The sequence below is a fragment of the Pristis pectinata genome, chromosome 19 (assembly GCF_009764475.1).
Source record: "Pristis pectinata isolate sPriPec2 chromosome 19, sPriPec2.1.pri, whole genome shotgun sequence".
NCBI lineage: Eukaryota > Metazoa > Chordata > Chondrichthyes > Rhinopristiformes > Pristidae > Pristis > Pristis pectinata.
In genome coordinates, this window is record NC_067423.1 from 14,231,781 (window position 1) to 14,251,258 (window position 19,478).

General features: G+C 40.2%; 1 protein-coding gene across 2 annotated transcripts in view; it reads right to left on the reverse strand.

The window, feature by feature from the left end:
• Positions 1-19,478, reverse strand: part of ube2h (ubiquitin-conjugating enzyme E2H (UBC8 homolog, yeast)) — a 99,155-nt gene that overhangs the window by 13,213 nt on the left and 66,464 nt on the right. For both annotated transcript variants that reach the window (XM_052033737.1, XM_052033738.1), the window contains exons 4-5: positions 9,696-9,735; positions 5,029-5,081 (exon numbers count right to left, since the gene is read on the reverse strand). In XM_052033737.1, the coding sequence (XP_051889697.1) occupies positions 5,029-5,081; positions 9,696-9,735 (93 nt within the window). The remainder of the gene's footprint in view (positions 1-5,028; positions 5,082-9,695; positions 9,736-19,478) is intronic.

A 19,478-nucleotide genomic window follows, 5' to 3' on the forward strand; every position in this document is an offset into this window, starting at 1 on the left:
CTAGAATCTGCATCCTTCAGGTCCTGGAAGGTAATATGTGCATCTGCCCAGAGGTATCACATTTCTCTGCTTTTTCAGTTGCCTTTGACTGAGTATTTTCAGCACGCTTTGTTTTTAATTGCATTGTAAAAGGGTCACTACCCCACAGTATTGCTCACAGTCAAAAAATACAATGGTTCTCTGCCATTCACTAAATGCTTGTCTCCCTCTGTTGGTCTTTAGGTAGTAGTGAAGCAGTCAGCTCCCATTTCTATTCCTGATTTGAGTGACTTTCTTCACTGCAGCTTTACACAAGCAGGTAAAACCCAGAGCTGGCTTTTATAAATCTACCATGGAAAAAGATACACAAAAGTTAGAATATGCTACAAAATAAAATCTTTAAGTTGCAGGTGTTTTCAGATTCAATGCTCTTTTCTGAAAGTACCAACATGCATCTAGAATTGTAATGGGCAACTCTTAATAACTTATCCTTGTAGCAAATATTACTTGGGAATGCAGGGAAGCTTTACAAACCCAGGAAAAACACTACAGCATTTAAAAAGTGTCTAATGAACCTTTAAACTTCTGACTTCTATGAAGCTATTATAGGGAAATATTTGGGACTTTGATGAAAGTATAATAGTAGATTCTCTGAAAGGATAGTGTCTGATTGCTGAAGGTCAAATGGCATTGTGAAGCTGAAAAAAATGCACATGCCTTCACTTGATCACCACTTGTGCACAAGTTGGACTCCAAGTCAGTTACAATTTTTCCCTAAACTTCCAAAACAAATCAAGTAATCAGTGGTGGAACAACATTACTGAAATGGAAAGAATGACATTATGATTACTAATTTATCTCTTGCATACATGACCTGGACTTAAACCTAATGCAAGTTATGTATTTCTACTGATACCAAACTGATAAATTACACAACCTTGCTGAACAAAATTAATCTATTGGCAGATGTTAATGAATACATAGGAATAAAAGAAATGGGGTTGAGAGCAAGTTTTGGAGCATCTTGAGGCGGCTTCACTAATAAGGTCACAGCCGATTTGCTCGTCCTCAATTCCACTTCCTGCCTGTTCCCCATGATCTTGATTCCCCTCAACCCCCATTAACCAAAAATCACTGCTAGCCATTCAGTGACTAGCAGTGAAAATTATTGTACACTGGTAGAGAAAAAAAAAACATTAAGATGAAGGTGCCCTAAATTAACTCTGTGACCAAATGTCCACCTACTGCACAACAGGAATCAAAGTCAATAAATGTCAAACTATATAGCCAAACAGTAGGATACAACTGAGGAAGATTCTCATCTGTATCACTTATTAAATGCTACCTCTAGATCTGGCTGTTCAGAAACACAACCCACTTTCAAGCACTGAAGCCAGTGCAAGGAACAATGCAAAAACACTTTATATAATCCACTTTTCAGAATCAGAGTCTTGCCGGCAAGGCCAAGATTTATCATCCATTAGGATGGAACAGCAGGATAACTCCCCTGTTCTTCCAAACAGTTACTATATTTTACATCTAAGAGAACAAACAAGCTTAGCTTAATGCATTGCACTGGAGCATCACTTTATATTTTGTCCCCAGTTCTGGATGGGACTTGAATACATAACCTGCTGATGACTCAGGATTATTCAATGGTCAGTGTATCCATACACTCACACAGCACAAGAACAGGCCCTACAGTTCATCAAGTCCACCCCAACCATCATGCATCCATTTACATTAATCCCATTTTATTCTCCCCACACTCCCATCAACTCCCTCCAAAATTCTACCACTTGCATACAAGGGGAAATTAAGAGAGGCCAATTAACCTACTAACCCAAATGTCATTGGGATATTGGAGAAAAACAGACTACTCGAAGGAAACTCACAAATCACAGAGAAGATGCAAACTCCCTACAGGAAGCAGAGGTCAAGATTGAACCCAGATGCTGGAGTTATGAGGGAACAGCTCTACTAGCTGTGCTAGTGCCTCCCAAGTTGTTGACCTTGATACGGCACAGCCAAAATATCCTGTTCCCCATCAGCATAATGAAGGACAAGAGAATGATCATATACAATGTAACAGAACACAACTTGATGAAAACCTCAAGTGATATGAAATGGACTGAAAGGATGGCAGAAATACATTCAAAATAACAGTAAAATAGAATTGGAAAATACTGAAGGGAAATGATTTATGGGATAAGCAGAGACTGGCACCAATCAGATAGCTTTATCAAAAATTGGGGTAGGCATGATAGGCTGTATCATCTCTGTAGTATCCTTCTAATTGTGTGAACACTCTCATCCCATTGCTCTGAAAAGGTTTTGGGGAGTAGACTGATGAATCCAATAGACAGAAATTAACTATTGTCCAATGACAGTAAAATTGCAAAGTACTAGTGTGCGTTTGGGAGCTGATCACACTTAAACTAAGATCAGTGGCCTTTCAACACAATAGTAAAAACACAAGGCAATTTATAGCTGCTTAGAAGCATCAAATGGCTCAAATTTAAAGGAAGTGAATAATCTGCTGTCAAACTCTAGATTTGGGGTAACTTTTGTAAGGAACACAAATTTATTGTTCCAATGAAAGGAATATAGCTGCTGGTAAAATTTAAGTCTTTTATTATACCTTTTTTTTAAACATTGAAGTAACTCGAGAGCACAGGGGGATGGGCACCAGTTCTGCAGTAAACAAGAGCTACACCACTGTATTTTAAAAATGGTTAAAAGCAGTCCAGTTTTAGCAGAAATAAACCCTTTCACATTTACTTTGCTGCTCTGCACACAGACTCCTTTTTTTAGATTTGAAGGACTTTTTAAGTAGCTTGATTAAAATGTATTTGGGCCAGTACCATTCATGGTATTATAACTTGCTTTCCCAGAAAACAAGATGCTCAGGATCCTGAGACTCTGCAAGTGCAAAGGGAAACATTTTGCAGGTCAGACACACAAGAGATGGAAGTGCTCCAGTTAATTGATACTATTAGTTAGATCTGCTTGGAATTCTGAAGACCCTGCTCAAGGACAGGTGTGCCAATTAGTTTACATACATTAAAAGCTGCAATGAACCAAGTAACATCACTATTTTAAAACTGAACCAAACTTCCCAAAGTATTCCTTCTGACTATACCAAGTTAGAATTTCAATTGTTTTCAAAACTACTTGTTGGGAATAGATTAATCCTAAAGTCAGAGGTTATAGATTCAGAATCAGAGGGATACAACACTAACAGACCCTTTGGCCCATCAAGTCCATGCCAAATACCAGCCACACATTTTTATTGGTATTGGTTTATTATCACTTGTACCAAGGTACAGTGAAAAGCTTGTCTTGCAAACCGATCATACAGGTCAATTCATTACACAGTGCAGTTACATTGAGTTAGTACAGAGTGCATTGAGGTAGTACAGGTGAAAACAATAACAGTACACAAGAGTAAAGTGTCATAGCTACAGAGAAAGTGCAGTACAATAAGGTGCAAGGTCGCAACAAGGTAGATCGTGAGGTCAGAGTCCATTCTTCATGTTCCCATCAACTCCCCTTACATTCCACCACTCACCTACACACTAGGGGCAATTTATAGTGGTTAATTAACTTATTAACCTGCATGTTTTGAGGATGTGGGAGAAAAGAGTACCCAGAGGAAACCTATGCAGTTACTGGGACAAAGACAGCACCAGAAGTCAGGAAATGCTAAATCACTTTACATCAACACCTTTTCTCAGGATTTGAAAACTGTTCTCACGTTTGCAAAGAGATTGTATGTTGGCTAACAGTCAGTCCTAAAATCATCTTCAATTACTTTGAGCTCACTTGAATGCACCAATTTTTTTGCTGATTGTTCAGTGGGCTCAACCCACAAGTTAATGTTTCAAATGTGCCCTAAAAATTGAAATCACAATACCTGCAGCTATTATTGCTTATAGTTAATGCCAATGAAATGTACACATGCAACTGATTAACTTTAACAGACCAATACTGCCATATATTTTCAGTGAATGGTAAACTTAAAAATTATACTTTTGCAAAGAAATCTCACTTGCTAATATTTGATCACTGCACAATTGTATGCATTCAGTGAGATCATTCCTTACTGCAACTTAGCTTCTCTGAAAGGTTGTTTAGGTATATAATGAACTGGATGTAGAAATTTGAATAATATTCATCAGTCTTTTGAAAGCACCAGTTACAATGAATTTGAATTCATTATTCAAGCAGATAAAAAACCTACTTGAACCCATGTCAGAATAAATGGACAAATTAACAGTGGTAAAAACACACTAATATCAGAATGGCCATTAACACAGATTAGTACATTTTTCTTGCCCTGGTTTTTAATTTTCCCTTGTTTATCTGCGCATTTCTTCAATTATTTTACTGAAATGTCAGTAAAGAGAAGGATGCATAATCACTCCATTATTCTAGTACCATGAACTGAATTTTGTTTTCCATTGTTGTTTATCAGACCTTTATTCTACCATTGCCAGAGGATAAGTGCAGTAGTACCACAGATCCAAGAAATTGCTTTGTGGTACTATTTCTTAACAATGGAAATCAACAAGATTGATGAAAATTAAAAAATTATTGATCAATGATCATGGCAGTCATCATTCCATGCTCTTCATTGTAATCTTAACCTATCTTTTTGTAGGCAGGCAAAAAAGCATCCAGTTCTCTCAACCACGTACACTCACTAAGCTTTCGCAAAATTCAATGCCATCACTCATGGACTTCAAAACTTGGTTTCTACTACCCTTCATGCCTCCAAGGTTATGTTAGATTCTGCATATGACTGTCTTCCTGGGCGTGAACATAAAAGCACGAGTACATTGTAGAAATATACTTAAGACATTCATTTTGATCCCACTATGGTCAAGACAGGAAGCCCAGCTTCACTTAATATGGGATTATAGCTGACTTCCAGTTAAATAGCATTTTATTATTCATTCAATGGATGGAGATGATGCTGGCAAGGCAAGGATTTATTGACCTTCCCTTATTTAAAGCATTAAGAACAAAAACATTTTCACTACTCACCATAAAGGGCTGTCCATGTCTGGTTAATTACATCTAGGCATACAGTTCCTGACCTGGATAAAGTAAATGACATTTGAAGCAAGTTAGAATTCAATAAAAAAATCTTGCAACCCATAACCATAGAATAATACAGCACAATACAGGCCCTTCGGCCCACCAGGTTGTGCCGACCTTCAAACCACACCTAAGACTATCTAACCCCTTCCTCCCACATATCCCTCTATCTTAAATTCTCCCATATGCTATCTAACAATCTCTTGAACTTGACCAATGTATCAGCCTCCACCACCACCCCAGGCAGCGCATTCCATGCACCAACCACTCTCTGGGTGAAAAACCTCCCTGTGACATCTTCCTTGAACTTCCCACCCATTACCTTAAAGCCATGCCCTCTTGTATTAAGCGTTGGTGCCCTGGGAAAGAGGCACTGGCTGTCCAGTCTATCTCTTCTTCTTAATATCTTGTATACCTCCATCATGTCTCCCCTTCATCATCCTCCTCTCCAATGAGAGAAGCCCTAGCTCCTTTAGTCTCTCCTCATAATCCATACACTCCAATCCAGGCAGCATCCTGGTAAATCTCCTCTGCACCCTTTCCAACGCCTCCACATCCTTCCTATAATGAGGCGACCAGAACTGGACACAGTACTCTAAGTGTGGTCTAACCAGAGTTTTGTAGAGCTGCATCATTACTTCACGGCACTTAAACTCAATCCCCCGATTTATGAAAGCTAACATCCCATAAGCTTTCTCAACTACCCCATCCACCTGAGAGGCAACTTTCAGTGATCTGTGGATATGAACTCCCAGATCCCACTGCTCCTCCACACTGCCCAGAGTCCTGCCATTTACCTTGTACTTTGCCTTGGAGTTAGTCCTTCCAAAGTGTACCACCTCACTTCTCCGGATTGAACTCCATCTGCCACTTGTCAGCCCAGCTCTGCATCCTATCAATATCCCTCTGTAAGCTTCAACAGCCCTCCACGCTACCCACACCACCGATCTGTGTGTCATCTGCAAACTTGCTAACCCACCCTTCCACCCCCTCACCTAAGTCATTAATAAATATCACAAAGCAGAGGTCCCAGAACCGATCCCTGTGGGACACCACTAGTCACAGCCCTCCAATCCGAATGCACTCCCTCCACCACAACCCTCTGCTTTCTACAGGCAAGCCAATTCTGAATCCACACGGCCAAGCCTCCCTGGATCCCTTGGCCTCTGACCTTCTGAAGAAGCCTACCATGCGAAACCTTGTCAAACGCCTTACTAAAATCCATGTAGATCACACCCACTGTGCTACCCTCAATCTTCCTAGTCACTTCCTCCAAGAATCCTATCAGGCTTGTGAGGCAAGATCTTCCCTTCACAAAGCCATGCTGGCTGTCCCTAATCAGTCCATGATTCTCTAAATGCTCATAGATTCTCTTAGAATCCTTTCTAACAGCTTACCCACCACAGACGTAAGGCTCACTAGTCTGTAATTCCCTGGACTATCCCTACTACCTTTTTTGAATAAGGGGACAACATTTGCCACCCTTCAATCCTCCGGTACCATCCCCGTGGACAATGAGGACTCAAAGATACTAGCCAACAGTTCAGCAATCTCCTCCCTCGCCTCACAAAGCAGCCTGGGGAATATTCCGTCAGGCCCCGGGGACTTATCTGTCCTAATTTTCTAACAGCTCCAACACATCATCTCTCTTGATATCTACATACTCTAGAACATTACCCTTACCAACACTGTCCTCAGCATCATCAAGACCCCTCTCCTTGGTGAATACTGAAGTATTCATTGAGAACCTCACCCACTTCCACAGCTTCCAGGCACATCCTCCCACCATTGTCTTTAATCGGACCTACCTTTACTCTAGCCATCCTTCTGCTCTTCACATACGAGAAAGAGGCCTTGGGATTCTCCTTAACCCTATTCACCAAAGCCTTTTCATGTCCCCTTCTCACTCTCCTCAACCCCTTCTTGTTCCTTCCTTACTCCTCTATATTCCTCACGAGCCCTATCTGATCCTTGCTGCTTATACCTTATGTATGCTGCCTTCTTCCTAACTAGTTGTTCCACCTCTCTTGTCACCCATGGTTCCTTCACCCTGCCATTCCTTCTCTGCCTCACCGGGACAAATTTAACCCTAATATCCTGCAAGAGATCCCTGAACATCAACCACATCTCCATAGTACATTTCCCTTCAAAAATGTCATCCCAATTTACACTCTCAAGTCCTCGCCTTATGGCCTCATAATTCGCCTTTCCCCGATTAAATATCTTCCAGTCCTCTTTGCTCCTATCCCTGTCCATGACAATGCTAAAGGTTATGGAGCATTGGTCGCTGTTCCCCAAATGCTCACCCACTGAGAGATCTGTCACCTGACCCAGTTCATTATCTAAAACGAGATCTAATATGGCATTCCCTCTAGTCGGCCTGTCAACATACTGCGACAGGAATCCATCCTGGACACATTTAACAAACTTTGCCCCTTCTAAACCTTTGGCACTAAGTAGGTGCCAATCAATATTTGGGAAGTTGAAGTCTCCCACGATAATAACCCTGTTATTTTTGTATCTTTCCAAAATCTGCCTCCCAATCTGCTCTTCAGTATCCCTACCGCTAGCGGGGGGCCTATAGAATACTCCCAGTAGAGTAACTGCTCCTTTCTTGTTCCTAACTTCCACCCATACTGACTCTAGAGAGGATCCTTCTATATTATCCACCCTTTCTGCAGCTGTAATAGTGTCCCTGACCAGTATCGTCACCCATTCTCCTCTTCTCCCCCCCCATCCCTTTTAAAACACTGAAAACCAGGAATATTCAATATCCATTCCTGCCCTGATGTCAGTCATGTCTCTGTAATAGTCACAATATCATAGTCCCATGTACTTATCTAAGCTCTCAGTTCATCTCCCTTATTCCTGATGCTTCTTGCATTTAAGTAAATGCACTTTAGCCCATCCACCTTACTACTTTTATAGCCTGTGCTCTGCTTCTCCTTCCTCAAAGCCTCTCTACCTGTTAGATCTGACTATCTAACGATAACCCTGTACAAAACCACATTCAGTGGTGACTGGGAACAAGGTACAAAAAAAAGAGCTAATCTGGTGATAGAGGAGGAAGTGTTTCTTTTAAAAAAAGGGAGTTAAATTGGTCTAGAGTAAAACATACAACAGGTGGAGCGAAAATGTTATTAAATTTCAGCTTAATGGCTGCACAGTCAATCTTGGGTACAATAATGGGAGGAAACCCCTATATAGTTTCATTGCAGTTTCTATTTTGCTGTCAATGCACAATAGCAAATACATTGTTTCCAAATATCAAGCTGCCATTCACATTTCTGCAACCACCATTCATTGTTTATTTAGCCTTAAGACCCATCCCTAACTTGAAGGGTTAGGAAACAAAATGGTACTGCTGGGTGTTTTTCACATTTTCAGAAGATAAAGGACAGTCACATTTCAGGATGGGAAATAAATGCTAGCCTTGCTAAATAAAAAGATCTGGAAAACAGGTTTAAACAACAGATTTTAAAGTCAAGCTTGTCACACAAGTTTTGCAAAAAAAGATTTTATATGGTAATTAAAATAGTTTTTCTTTTAAACTCCAGATAATGAGATAATACTCTCACTAATCTATTAAGACCTTATACCCAAAGTACTGGAAAGTCTCTGGTCTCAGGCATTTCCATCCAACTACAGAAAGGGAGATTAAAAAAAAGGCAGAGGTCCTGGCCAGTGAAGATTGTAATGGCAGTTGGATTTTTAAGGCAAAAGGTTGCAAAAGAGCTTTTGCCAAACAAAAGAAAAATATTGGACGACAAAATTTTGGCTTTGTTTTATATTTCATGAAGCTGCAGGGTTTGAAGTCCATATGACAGTAACTGCTGATCGATGTTAGGTTTACTACGAATTAAGGTATCTTAACTCATATCTCGTCTCATCTTAACCAACATTGATTCCAGTCAGCATTTGAAAAGATTGAAGAGGAACTTGAAAGAACTTAAAAAGATAGGTATATTCTTGATCATAAAGGAATGCAACAGAAGTATCTGAAAGTCATGCCACAACCAAGACTCAAGAGAATGCCAGTCTGCTCCCATGAAGAATCCATTTCATTCTGAGACTGACTGATAGCATGGAACTTCAGATTTTGTAGACAAGATCCTATACTTGCAACACAAATACTACAGAAAAATTACCCAAACTCAATTACTGAAATCTTGATGACACTGTGCAATGAAGAGTCTTTGGATCCACCAATTAATAACAGATTTGCACTTAAACTAGTTACTTCTAGATGCAAAAAAATTACTCATCATTCCCAATTAATAGACTTTAAAATACTTGTTTCTTCCCAATTTTACATCTACCACAGGTAGCAGATCCATAGGAGTACATGCCTTAACGGACATCACCCTCTGGCACATTTGTTTGACCATTCACAATTGCTCATTTTATTTGATATGCACAATGAAATTTTAGTGCTTTGAAAAATTAGATGTATCCAATTTGCCTTGGTAAAAGTCAACCAATGAAATGTAACATCTCCATTCAAACCATAACAGTATCAAAGTTATTCTCCAGTATTCTAACTTCTCCAGTCTCACTTCCATCTCATCCCAATACATTTTCTCAGCTGCTACCGAAGATAAGGAGTTACTTACGCTTCATCGATGTTTGGATGGAAAATTTTATTCATGAATCCTGAAAAAAACATACAAAAATCAGTTAGCTACCTAGAAATGGAAAAAAAAGCAACAATATATGGACAAAGTGAGAACGCAAACTATTTCTGATCTAATGTTCTTTTGGGGTGTGTGAAGGGTGGTAAAGACAGAAATATTTCATATGGTCAAAATGATCTCAACTTGGTACGGTGCTCGACACATATAGCCACTTTCCATTATGTTAACAGCACAGATGCAACACTCCAAGGAAAAATATTGTAAATCATGAACTGAATGATATGTTGTTCTGTATTATGATGCTAGTTTCACTCAATCACCTCAAGTTAATCATTTTGCACAATTACCAAATTGTCAAAATATTTTTGTAATGTAGCCCTGCCAACTCCACCCCAAGGTTTCCCCAATGAAAGAAATTATGGTTGCTTGTGCAAAAATCTTCCTACCATGAATCCTATAGATGAAGATATAAAAGTATATATGCTATACACCGAGAGATAAAGCAGGAAATCCATTATCACCTTCAGCATCAAGCTTACAGTGACAAAGTTACATTATACAGGAACATTTGGAACTCAGTTTAAGTTAATAATCACATTTCAACCTACTGGTGTAGATACCAATGCAAGTTAATGAAATGCTCATTTCAGCATTCAAGTACAGTGGCATGCAAAAGTTTGGGCACCCCTGGTCAAAATTTCCATTACTGTGAATAGCTAAGCAAGTAAAAGATGACCTGATTTCCAAAAGGCATTAAGTTAAAGATGACATATTTCTTTAATATTTTAAGATTACTTTATTTCCATCTTTTACAGTTTCAAAATAACAAAAAAGGAAAAGGGCCCCGAATCAAAAGTTTGGGCACCCTGCATGGTCAGTACTTAGTAACACCCCTTTTAGCAAGTATCACAGCTTGTAAACGCTTTCTGTAGCCAGCTAAGTGTCTCAGTTCTTGTTTGGGGGATTTTCGCCCATTCTTCCTTGCAAAAGGCTTCTACTTCTGTGAAATTCTTGGGCCGTCTTGCATGCACTGCTCTTTTGAGGTCTATCCACAGATTTGCGATGATTTTTAGATAGTGGGACTGTGAGGGCTATGGCAAAACCTTCAGCTTGTGCCTCTTGAGGTAGTCCATTGTGGATTTTGAGGTGTGTTTAGGATCGTTATCCTGTTGTAGAAGCCATCCTCTTTTCATCTTCAGCTTTTTTTTTAAGCAGACAGTGTGATGTTTGCTTCCAGAATTTGCTAGCATTTAATTGAATTCATTGTTCCCTCTACCAGTGAAACGTTCCCCGTGCCACTGGCTGCAACACAAGTCCAAAGCAAACTTTCCTGTGTCCTCACCACAAAATTTCAGCATCATAAGTTTGCAAAGGAACATCTAAACAAGCCTGATGCATTTTGGAAACAAATCCTGTGGACTGAAGTTAAAATAGAACTCTACGGCTGCAATGAGCAAAGGTATGTTTGGAGAAAAAGGTGCAGAATTTCATGAAAAGAACACCTCTCCAACTGTTAAGCACGGAGGTGGATTGATCATGCTTTGGGCTTGTGTTGCAGTCAGCGGCACGGGGAACATTTCACTAGCAGAGGGAAGAATGAATTCAATTAAATATCAGCAAATTCTGGAAGCAAACATCACACCATCTGTAAAAAAAAAAACTGAAGATGAAAAGACGATGGCTTCTACAACAGGATAATGATCCTAAAACACACCTCAAAATCCACAACGGACTACCTCAAGAAACACAAGCTGAAGGTTTTGCCATGGCCCTCACAGTCCCCTGACCCAAACATCATCAAAAATCTGTGGATAGACCTCAAAAGAGCAGTGCATGCAAGACGGCCCAAGAATTTCACAGAACTAGGAGCCTTTTGCAAGGAAGAATGGGGGAAAATCCCCCAAATAAGAATTGAAAGACTCTTAGCTGGCTACAGAAAGCGTTTACAAGCTGTGATACTTGCCAAAGGGGGTGTTACTAAGTACTGACCATGCAGGGGGCCCAAACTTTTGCTTCAGGCCCTTTTCCTTTTTTATTTTGAAACTGTAAAAGATGGAAATAAAAAAGTAATCTTGCTTAAAATATTAAAGAAATATGTCATCTTTAACTTTATGCCTTTTAGAAATCAGGTCATCTTTTACTCATTTAGCTATTCACAGTAACAGAAATTTTGACCAGGGGTGCCCAAACATTTGCATGCCACTGTACCTTGACATTTAAACTTAAATGCAGTGTATTTCACTAGATTTCAAGTTAGTCCCCTTGTTGTCTTGGGGAAAGTCAAACAGGGTAGCAAAGTATTAGATCACCATATTAAATGAGCATAGTGATGTTACTGGGAAAGCTTATGACTTATCCTGACTTCAAGTATTCTTTGATCAGGTACAAACTTCAGTGCATTTCTCAGCAGCATCACAATTTCTTGCTCCTCACTTTTCTTGATTGGTTCTTATCATTCAACTAAATGGCAAAAGCCCATAAACCTAACTAGTTGCCAGGATATTATTTGTTCACTGGGAAACAACAGCAGAACCTGATCACATCCTTACCTGGCATTTGAGGCACACCTTCAAATTAAAGTGAATAAAGTCTAAAAAGTTGTACCATTCCAAATGATAACCAGACTGTGTTCAGCTCAGTTAATACAAGTAAAGGTCTTCCTAAAATCTCTAAAATACTCGTTTAAAATCAGTAGGTTCACAGATCCTACATCAGTTCTAACTTGCTGCACAACCTGCTGGACACAAGGGGGAGCCCAGCTGCAAAGAGCAAACAGGAAATCACAGTACAGCCAGCAAGTTCAAGACTTCTGTGACTGCTCGAGATCGCAGAAAACTACCAGCCCATGCATTGACGTTTGCTGACAGTTCCTCTCTACAAGATTAGGGCAACTACCTATCTTCAAGACTTGGATAAGCTCTCCACAAGCAAATGTTAAACAAAGGTGCATTTAAGATTAATATTTTATAACTGTAATAGAACACCACTTTTATATCCCTAGCTTTTTGTATATTAAAAGGTTAGTAAATTATCTAACACAAGGCAGAGCCAAGTCTTACAAAATGCAATCTCCTTTGAGGTTTGGGACACTAATCATATGCAACAGACTCAAAACACATCTGGTAGCTCAAAATTGAGCATCCAAGAGGTACAGTGAACCAGCAGCAGCAAAAAATGTACAGTTGGCAACCATGGTATTGCATATTGCTCACTCAACTATTGCAAAGGATCACTGCATGCAAAAGAACACTGAAGGAGCAGCAGACAAACAAAACTGAGACACCATCTCTGTGAAGCCATACCACCAGACTACGTTTGCTAAGCAACAAGGAAAAACACATGCAAATGGACAAAGCTAAAAACTTTCCCCACACTAATAGATCAGATCAAAGCTCTAATTCCATCAGATCTCAACAGGAGTATTGATGGACAATTAAACAGCTAACAGGTGGCGGCTCCAGAGATGGTGGTGTCCAACAGGAGTGCTAAAGACAATACTGGAGCATTTAAAACTACCTTCAATCCGAAGTGTTGAATAGATGATCCACCTTGGCATCATTCCAAGATCCCATCACAATAGCCAGTATTCAGCTAATTCAACTCAGTCTATTGGTATTGGTTTATTATTGTCACTTGTACCGAGGTACAATGAAAAACTTATCTTGCATACCGATCATACAGGTCAGTTCATTACATAGTGCAGTTACATTGAGTTAGTACAGAGTGCATTGAGGTAGTACAGGTAAAAACAATAACAGTACAGAGTAAAGTGTCACAGCTACAGAGAAAGTGCAGTGCAATAAGGTGCAAGGTCACAACAAGGTAGATCGTGAAGTCATAGTCCAAATCTCATTGTATAAGGGAACCATTCAATAGTCTTATCACAGTGGGGTAGAAGCTGTCCTCAAGTCTGGTGGTATGTGCCCTCAGGCTCCTGTATCTTCTACCCAATGGAAGAGGAGAGAAGAGAGAATGACCTGGGTGGGTGGGGTCTTTGATTATGCTGGCTGCTACACCAAGACAACGAGAGGTAAAGACAGAGTCCAAGGAGCGGAGGCTGGTGTCCGTGATGCACTGGGCTGCATCCACGACTCTGCAGTTTCTTGCGGTCCTGGGCAGAGCAGTTGCCGTACCAAGCCGTGATACATCCAGATAGGATGCTTTCTATGGTGCATCGGCGAGAGTTGGTGAGAGTCAAAGGGGACAAACCAAATTTCTTTAGCCTCCTGAGGAAGTAGAGGCACTGGTGAGCTTTCTTGGCCGTGGCATCTACGTGATTTGACCAGGACAGGCTGTTGGTGATGTTCACTCCCAGGAACTTGAAGCTCTCAACCTCAGCGCCATTGATATAGACAGGTGCATGTACACTGCCCCCTTTCCTGAAGTCAATGACCAGCTCTTTTGTTTTGTTGACATTGAGGGAAAGGTTGTTGCCATGACACCATTCCACTAAGCTCTATTTCCTTCCTGTACTCCGACTCATTGTTGTTTGAGATACAGCCTACAACGGTGGTATCATCTGCAAACTTGTAGATGGAGTTAGAGCAGAATCTGGCCACACAGTCATGAGTGTATAGGGAGTAGAGGGCTGAGGACGCAGCATTGTGGGGCACCAGTGTTGAGAATAATCGTACCGGAGGTATTGCTACCTGTCCTCACTGATTGCGGTCTGTTTGTTAGAAAGTCAAGGATCCAGTTACAGAGGGAGGTGTTGAGTCCTAGGTCTCAGAGTTTGGTGACAAGCTTGCTTGAGATTATTGTATTGAAGGCAGAGCTGTAGTCAATAAACAAAAGTCTAACGTATGTGTCTTTACTGTCCAGATGTTCCAAAGCTGAGTGTAGGGCCAGGAAGATGGCATCTGCTGTAGACCTGTTTCGGCAATAAGCAAATTGCAGTGGGTTGAGATTGTCTGGGAGGCTGGAGTTGATGCGTGCCATGACCAACCTCTCAAAGCACTTCATGATGGTGGATGTCAGAGCCACTGGTTGGTAGTCATTGAGGCATGTGGTAATTAGCACTAGATACAGTAAAGGCTATGGGACCAAAGACAGCCCATCTGCACCACTGAAGATTTGCACTACAGAATTAATCGTAACTCCATCCAGGCTGTTCCAGTACGGAATTGCATACAACTTAAATGGAGATTGCCCAAGTGCATACTGATTCACCATGAGCAAGGCAAAGACAGTCTGGTCTGACTCTCAATAATTACAAAGATGGAAGGTGGTAAGCAGGATTCAACAATACCAGTCTGTGTTTCACCAGGACCAGTCTCCGACCTCATCACAGCCTTGGTTCTGACTTGGACCAAAGAACTGAATTCCAAGGTCAAGGTGAGTGTGATTGACCTCAATGTCAAGGCTGAATATGACTGTCATCAATGAAACTTGATGCACTGAGGTCAATGGGCATTGAGAAGAGAACACTCCAATTATTGGTGCCTTACACAAAAGATGGTTATGGTTTTTGGAGGTTAAGCATCCAAGCCCCAGGACATTCCTGCAAGAATTCCACAGGGTATTATGCTTGGCACAGTCATCAAGGGCTTAATCAACTATCTTCCTTCTATCACAAGTGCTCAATTGCCACTCCTCAACAAAAACTCAGCCTGCCTGTAGTAAAACCTAGACAACATTCAGACATGGGATATTGAGGTATTAAGTGACAAGTAAAATTCATGTCAAAAAAGGGTCAAAGCCCATCTCCAACAAGATAGAATCTAACTACCTATTCCTGGTATTCAATGGCATTACCTTTACTGAGTCTCCGAGCAAACTGCCGGGGGAGGGCGAGGCAGAGGGCGGTGAGAATTTGCAATGGCCAAGAACTCATTTGGACCAGCCATATAAATAGTGGCCAAAAAAGCATGTCAGAGACTGGCTATCCTGTAGCAGGTGATTCACCTTCTGACACTCCACAGCCCATCTACCATCAACAAAGCACAAGTCAGGAGCATGTCAGAATCTTCTCTACTTGTCTGGATGCAGCAACATGGAAGAGTTTAACATCATCCAGGACAAAGCAGACTATTTGACTGCCACCCCATCCACCACCATTCATTCCCACCACCCACATGGCATGGTTGTAGCGTATGCCATCTACTAAATGTATTGTAGTTACTTGCATCACCCAAATGTACAACCTACACCAACAAGAACAAGGTCTACAGGTACATGAGAACACCATTTACTGGTTTCCTTCCAACCTGCACACCATTCTGTCTGGAAATATCACTATTTCTTAATCACAGTGTGCAAATCCTGGAACTTCCAACCCCATGGGAGTACTTTCACAAGCTTCACAGCAGTCAAGATCTAGGTTACCACCACTTTCTCAAGGGCAATCAGTTATGACAGTAAATGCTGGCCTTGCCAGCAACACCCATCTTCTGAAAAATGAAAACTCTGCACATAAAATGTCACTTACATCTAACTTTTACCCTAAATACCACTAACTAAACTACATTTAAAAATAGCAAGCAGGATTCCAACCTGCTATAACTGAATTATGGGACAAGTAGATTTGCTCAGTTTATCCAGTGTCAGCACTTAAGGATTCTTATTAACACAATACTGATTCATGCAGACACAGCAAAACAGACCTAAAGAGCCTACATTTGAAGCAAGCACTGGGAAGAAGAATTCTGATATGGTTAAATTATGACTATTTTGTTTCAAGAGCAAGGCAGAAAATGAATGATTGGAAAATAACAGAACAAAATCAAAAATACACCACTTGTCATAAGCAGTGCTGGATTGAAAATAATGATTGCTGATGGAAAAGTAATGTGCAACTTAACTGAAAAAAAATGGCAGAAATACTACAAATCTAAAAGCAATACTATACTACATTCAAGTACATTTATTGTGAGATGGTGGTGACTAAGAATGTTATTCGATCCTAGTCATTACTTATAGCAAGACCAGAAAATGCAGGCAACCCCCGAGTTACACCCATTTGGGTTATGGAAATATGCCCTTACAGAATTCACAAATCACTACCCAAAACTTGAGATACAGAACAAAGTTTGTTCTCTTGGAATCTATGAAAACAATAAATAAACATTATTTTTTTCCAGCTCATTTTTTTTTGATTCATGTGCAGATGATGCAGCTTTATGTTATGGGAAAAATAAAATCACAACATGGTGCACTTTTGAGGAATGCAATCCACCTCACACACACAATGCAGGAGTTTCCCCATACCAAGCTCTTCTGCAAGGGATAGGGTCATGGACTTGCTGCATATAAAAATGTTGATACCAGTAATAACAAAAGCAGATACCAGTAAGGCCCTACCTAACCCTTGTACCCAATACACCCTCCAAACAAATACACCTATAATGTTCTAAAAGCATCACACATTAATAAACACACTCAAATGTTTAAACTTTTTCCATAGAATGTCTTGATATTGGCATTCAGTGATAGTTGCAAATTGTGATTTCTAAACCTATGTAAACACAGGCTCCATTCCAACAGCACACAGCTGGGAGCAGCTTAATAGGTTGTCCAGAAACCAATATTTATATAGATAATAGTTGGTTCCTCAGTGTATACACACATTTGAAAAAAATTGATACACAGCCTGTGGCTGACTTTGATTACACAAATAGGAAAACAGATAATGAGGACTGTACATAAAAATAAGTGCCATTCCAGCACTTTATTCTCCCTAAAATGCCACTGGGTTACAAACACAAACTGACAAAGGCAGAGGTTCCTCTAATAACAAACCGTAACCCTATTTGCTGCCAGCATTGCCCGCTTTGATATTGCGATTAACATGACCTCCAGTATTGACATTGCAGCAAATTAATTTTAATGGCAGAGAGCCTCTTGATGGTAAAGATATTGCAAGTCAAATATATGGCAATATTAGCAGGTGCAAAAATCTAACTAAAGAAATCTAACATAAAACAACCTTAAATTTAGAATAAACAAATTACATTGCTTAGAACCTATAGCAAAGCTAGCTATTCAACCCAAAAGATCTGTGCCAATATTTGTGCTCCAAATAAGTCTCCTCCACTTTACTTCATCTCACCCTATTGTGCAGGCACGTTAAACAAGTTGTTCTAATCTTCTGTTCATGCAAATACACATTAATGCTGTCAACTCCAACTGTGTGCATGCCAATCTGAACAGTTTGTCACTTGTTGGTCATTATGGAATTCAGAAACATTTGGATTTTTAAAAAAGTCATCCAAACACACAACAGTAAAACTGGTTGCCAGGTACCTATTCGAGTCTTGCAGGGTCATGCTGCTCTGGCCTCACTGATGGAATAAGTAGAACATGACTCAACAGTAAAGCTGTCACAATTAAGATAATAGGCTAGTACGTACTAGCCTGGTACAGCCCATCCAGAATCACTACCCATGCAATGTGGAGGGTTTATCATGCTGGCCCAAAAGGCGTCCTGAACTCCAGTGACAGGTCTTCGAGTGGTGCACTGAAGCCTCCTCCTGCAGAAATTTGTTACCCAGCAAGCCCTGGCCAGCTCACAGACATTTATAAACTATCGAAGCAAATAATTGAAAAAAAAGTCAATTAAATGCCTAAAACAAGCAATTAAATAAAAAAAATTAAAGCCACATTCATTCAATCCCCATTGAACTCAATTGGTTTAATCTGGCAAAGAATTTGAAAGGCAATTCCCCAGCATTGTTTGATAGTACATACATGAGAGGCCTTACCTAATGCTTTGTCAACAGTTAAATATTAGCATTAGCCAGTTTTTGAGAAAATAACAAGAACTGCACATCTTTACAGTGCAGACTAAGTTTGGACACAGGTCTCACCTGAAACAGATTTTTCTCTCCACATAGATGCTGGTAACCCTGCTGCATTTTGGGTTTATTTTAACATTACTCAAATGCAGTAACAAATTTCCCACAAAGATCAACTCCACTGCTTCCCCTGATGGACTTAGCACCTTGTGGCTTCTCATACTCAGTTATTTCAAATCAAATCTTAATTCACCTTATTCTCTGCTCTTGGAGTTCACTGTCCTCCATTCCTTCCTTACTGCTTTCCTCAAATACCCCAACTCATACTCTCAATCTCTTGACCTTGCTATCAGTGTTACAATTCCATCTTTAATCATAAATAGTGCCATTTGTGATTACATCTTGGTATCCCTCCTCACACCAACTACTTTCTGTAATGCCACTGGGGGGAAAAAAAAAAACACCTAGTTCAACTACTTTTGCACTTCCAAAACCTCAACTGGCTAACCTCTGGTACCCCATTTATCACTGCATTTCTGTAGTTATTGATCTGTCAAACAAAAACCTACCCCATCTTTGATATCCTAATCCCCATTAAAATTATTACTCTTCCCTCATGCTAGTTGCTGCCCATTCCCATTAAAACACTGATCAAAAACTTCCCTCCCTGCTCCCTAAATTAGGTTGCACATTGTTAATTGTTCTCAACTGGGGCTCCCCTCCTGTTTAAGTTTGCAAAGCAGATATGGCAGATCATCACCCTACCTCCAATCTCCTTTGCTTTGAATGCATTGCATCCTCAAATTTGTACCCTCCTTTCTCAAACTTTTGCCCAAATCCCACCTTTTTTGCCACTGCTATTCTACTCATCCAGCTCTGGTACAAGTCACTAATGACAACCTATAGATTTTGTTGCAAATACATCTTTCCTTGTCCTTTTCAACTAGTCTTAAATGATTGACAATGCCACACTTCCTACAACTCCCCTTTATAGGTTTTCTAGGTGAGGCCACACCCATTTAATTCTATT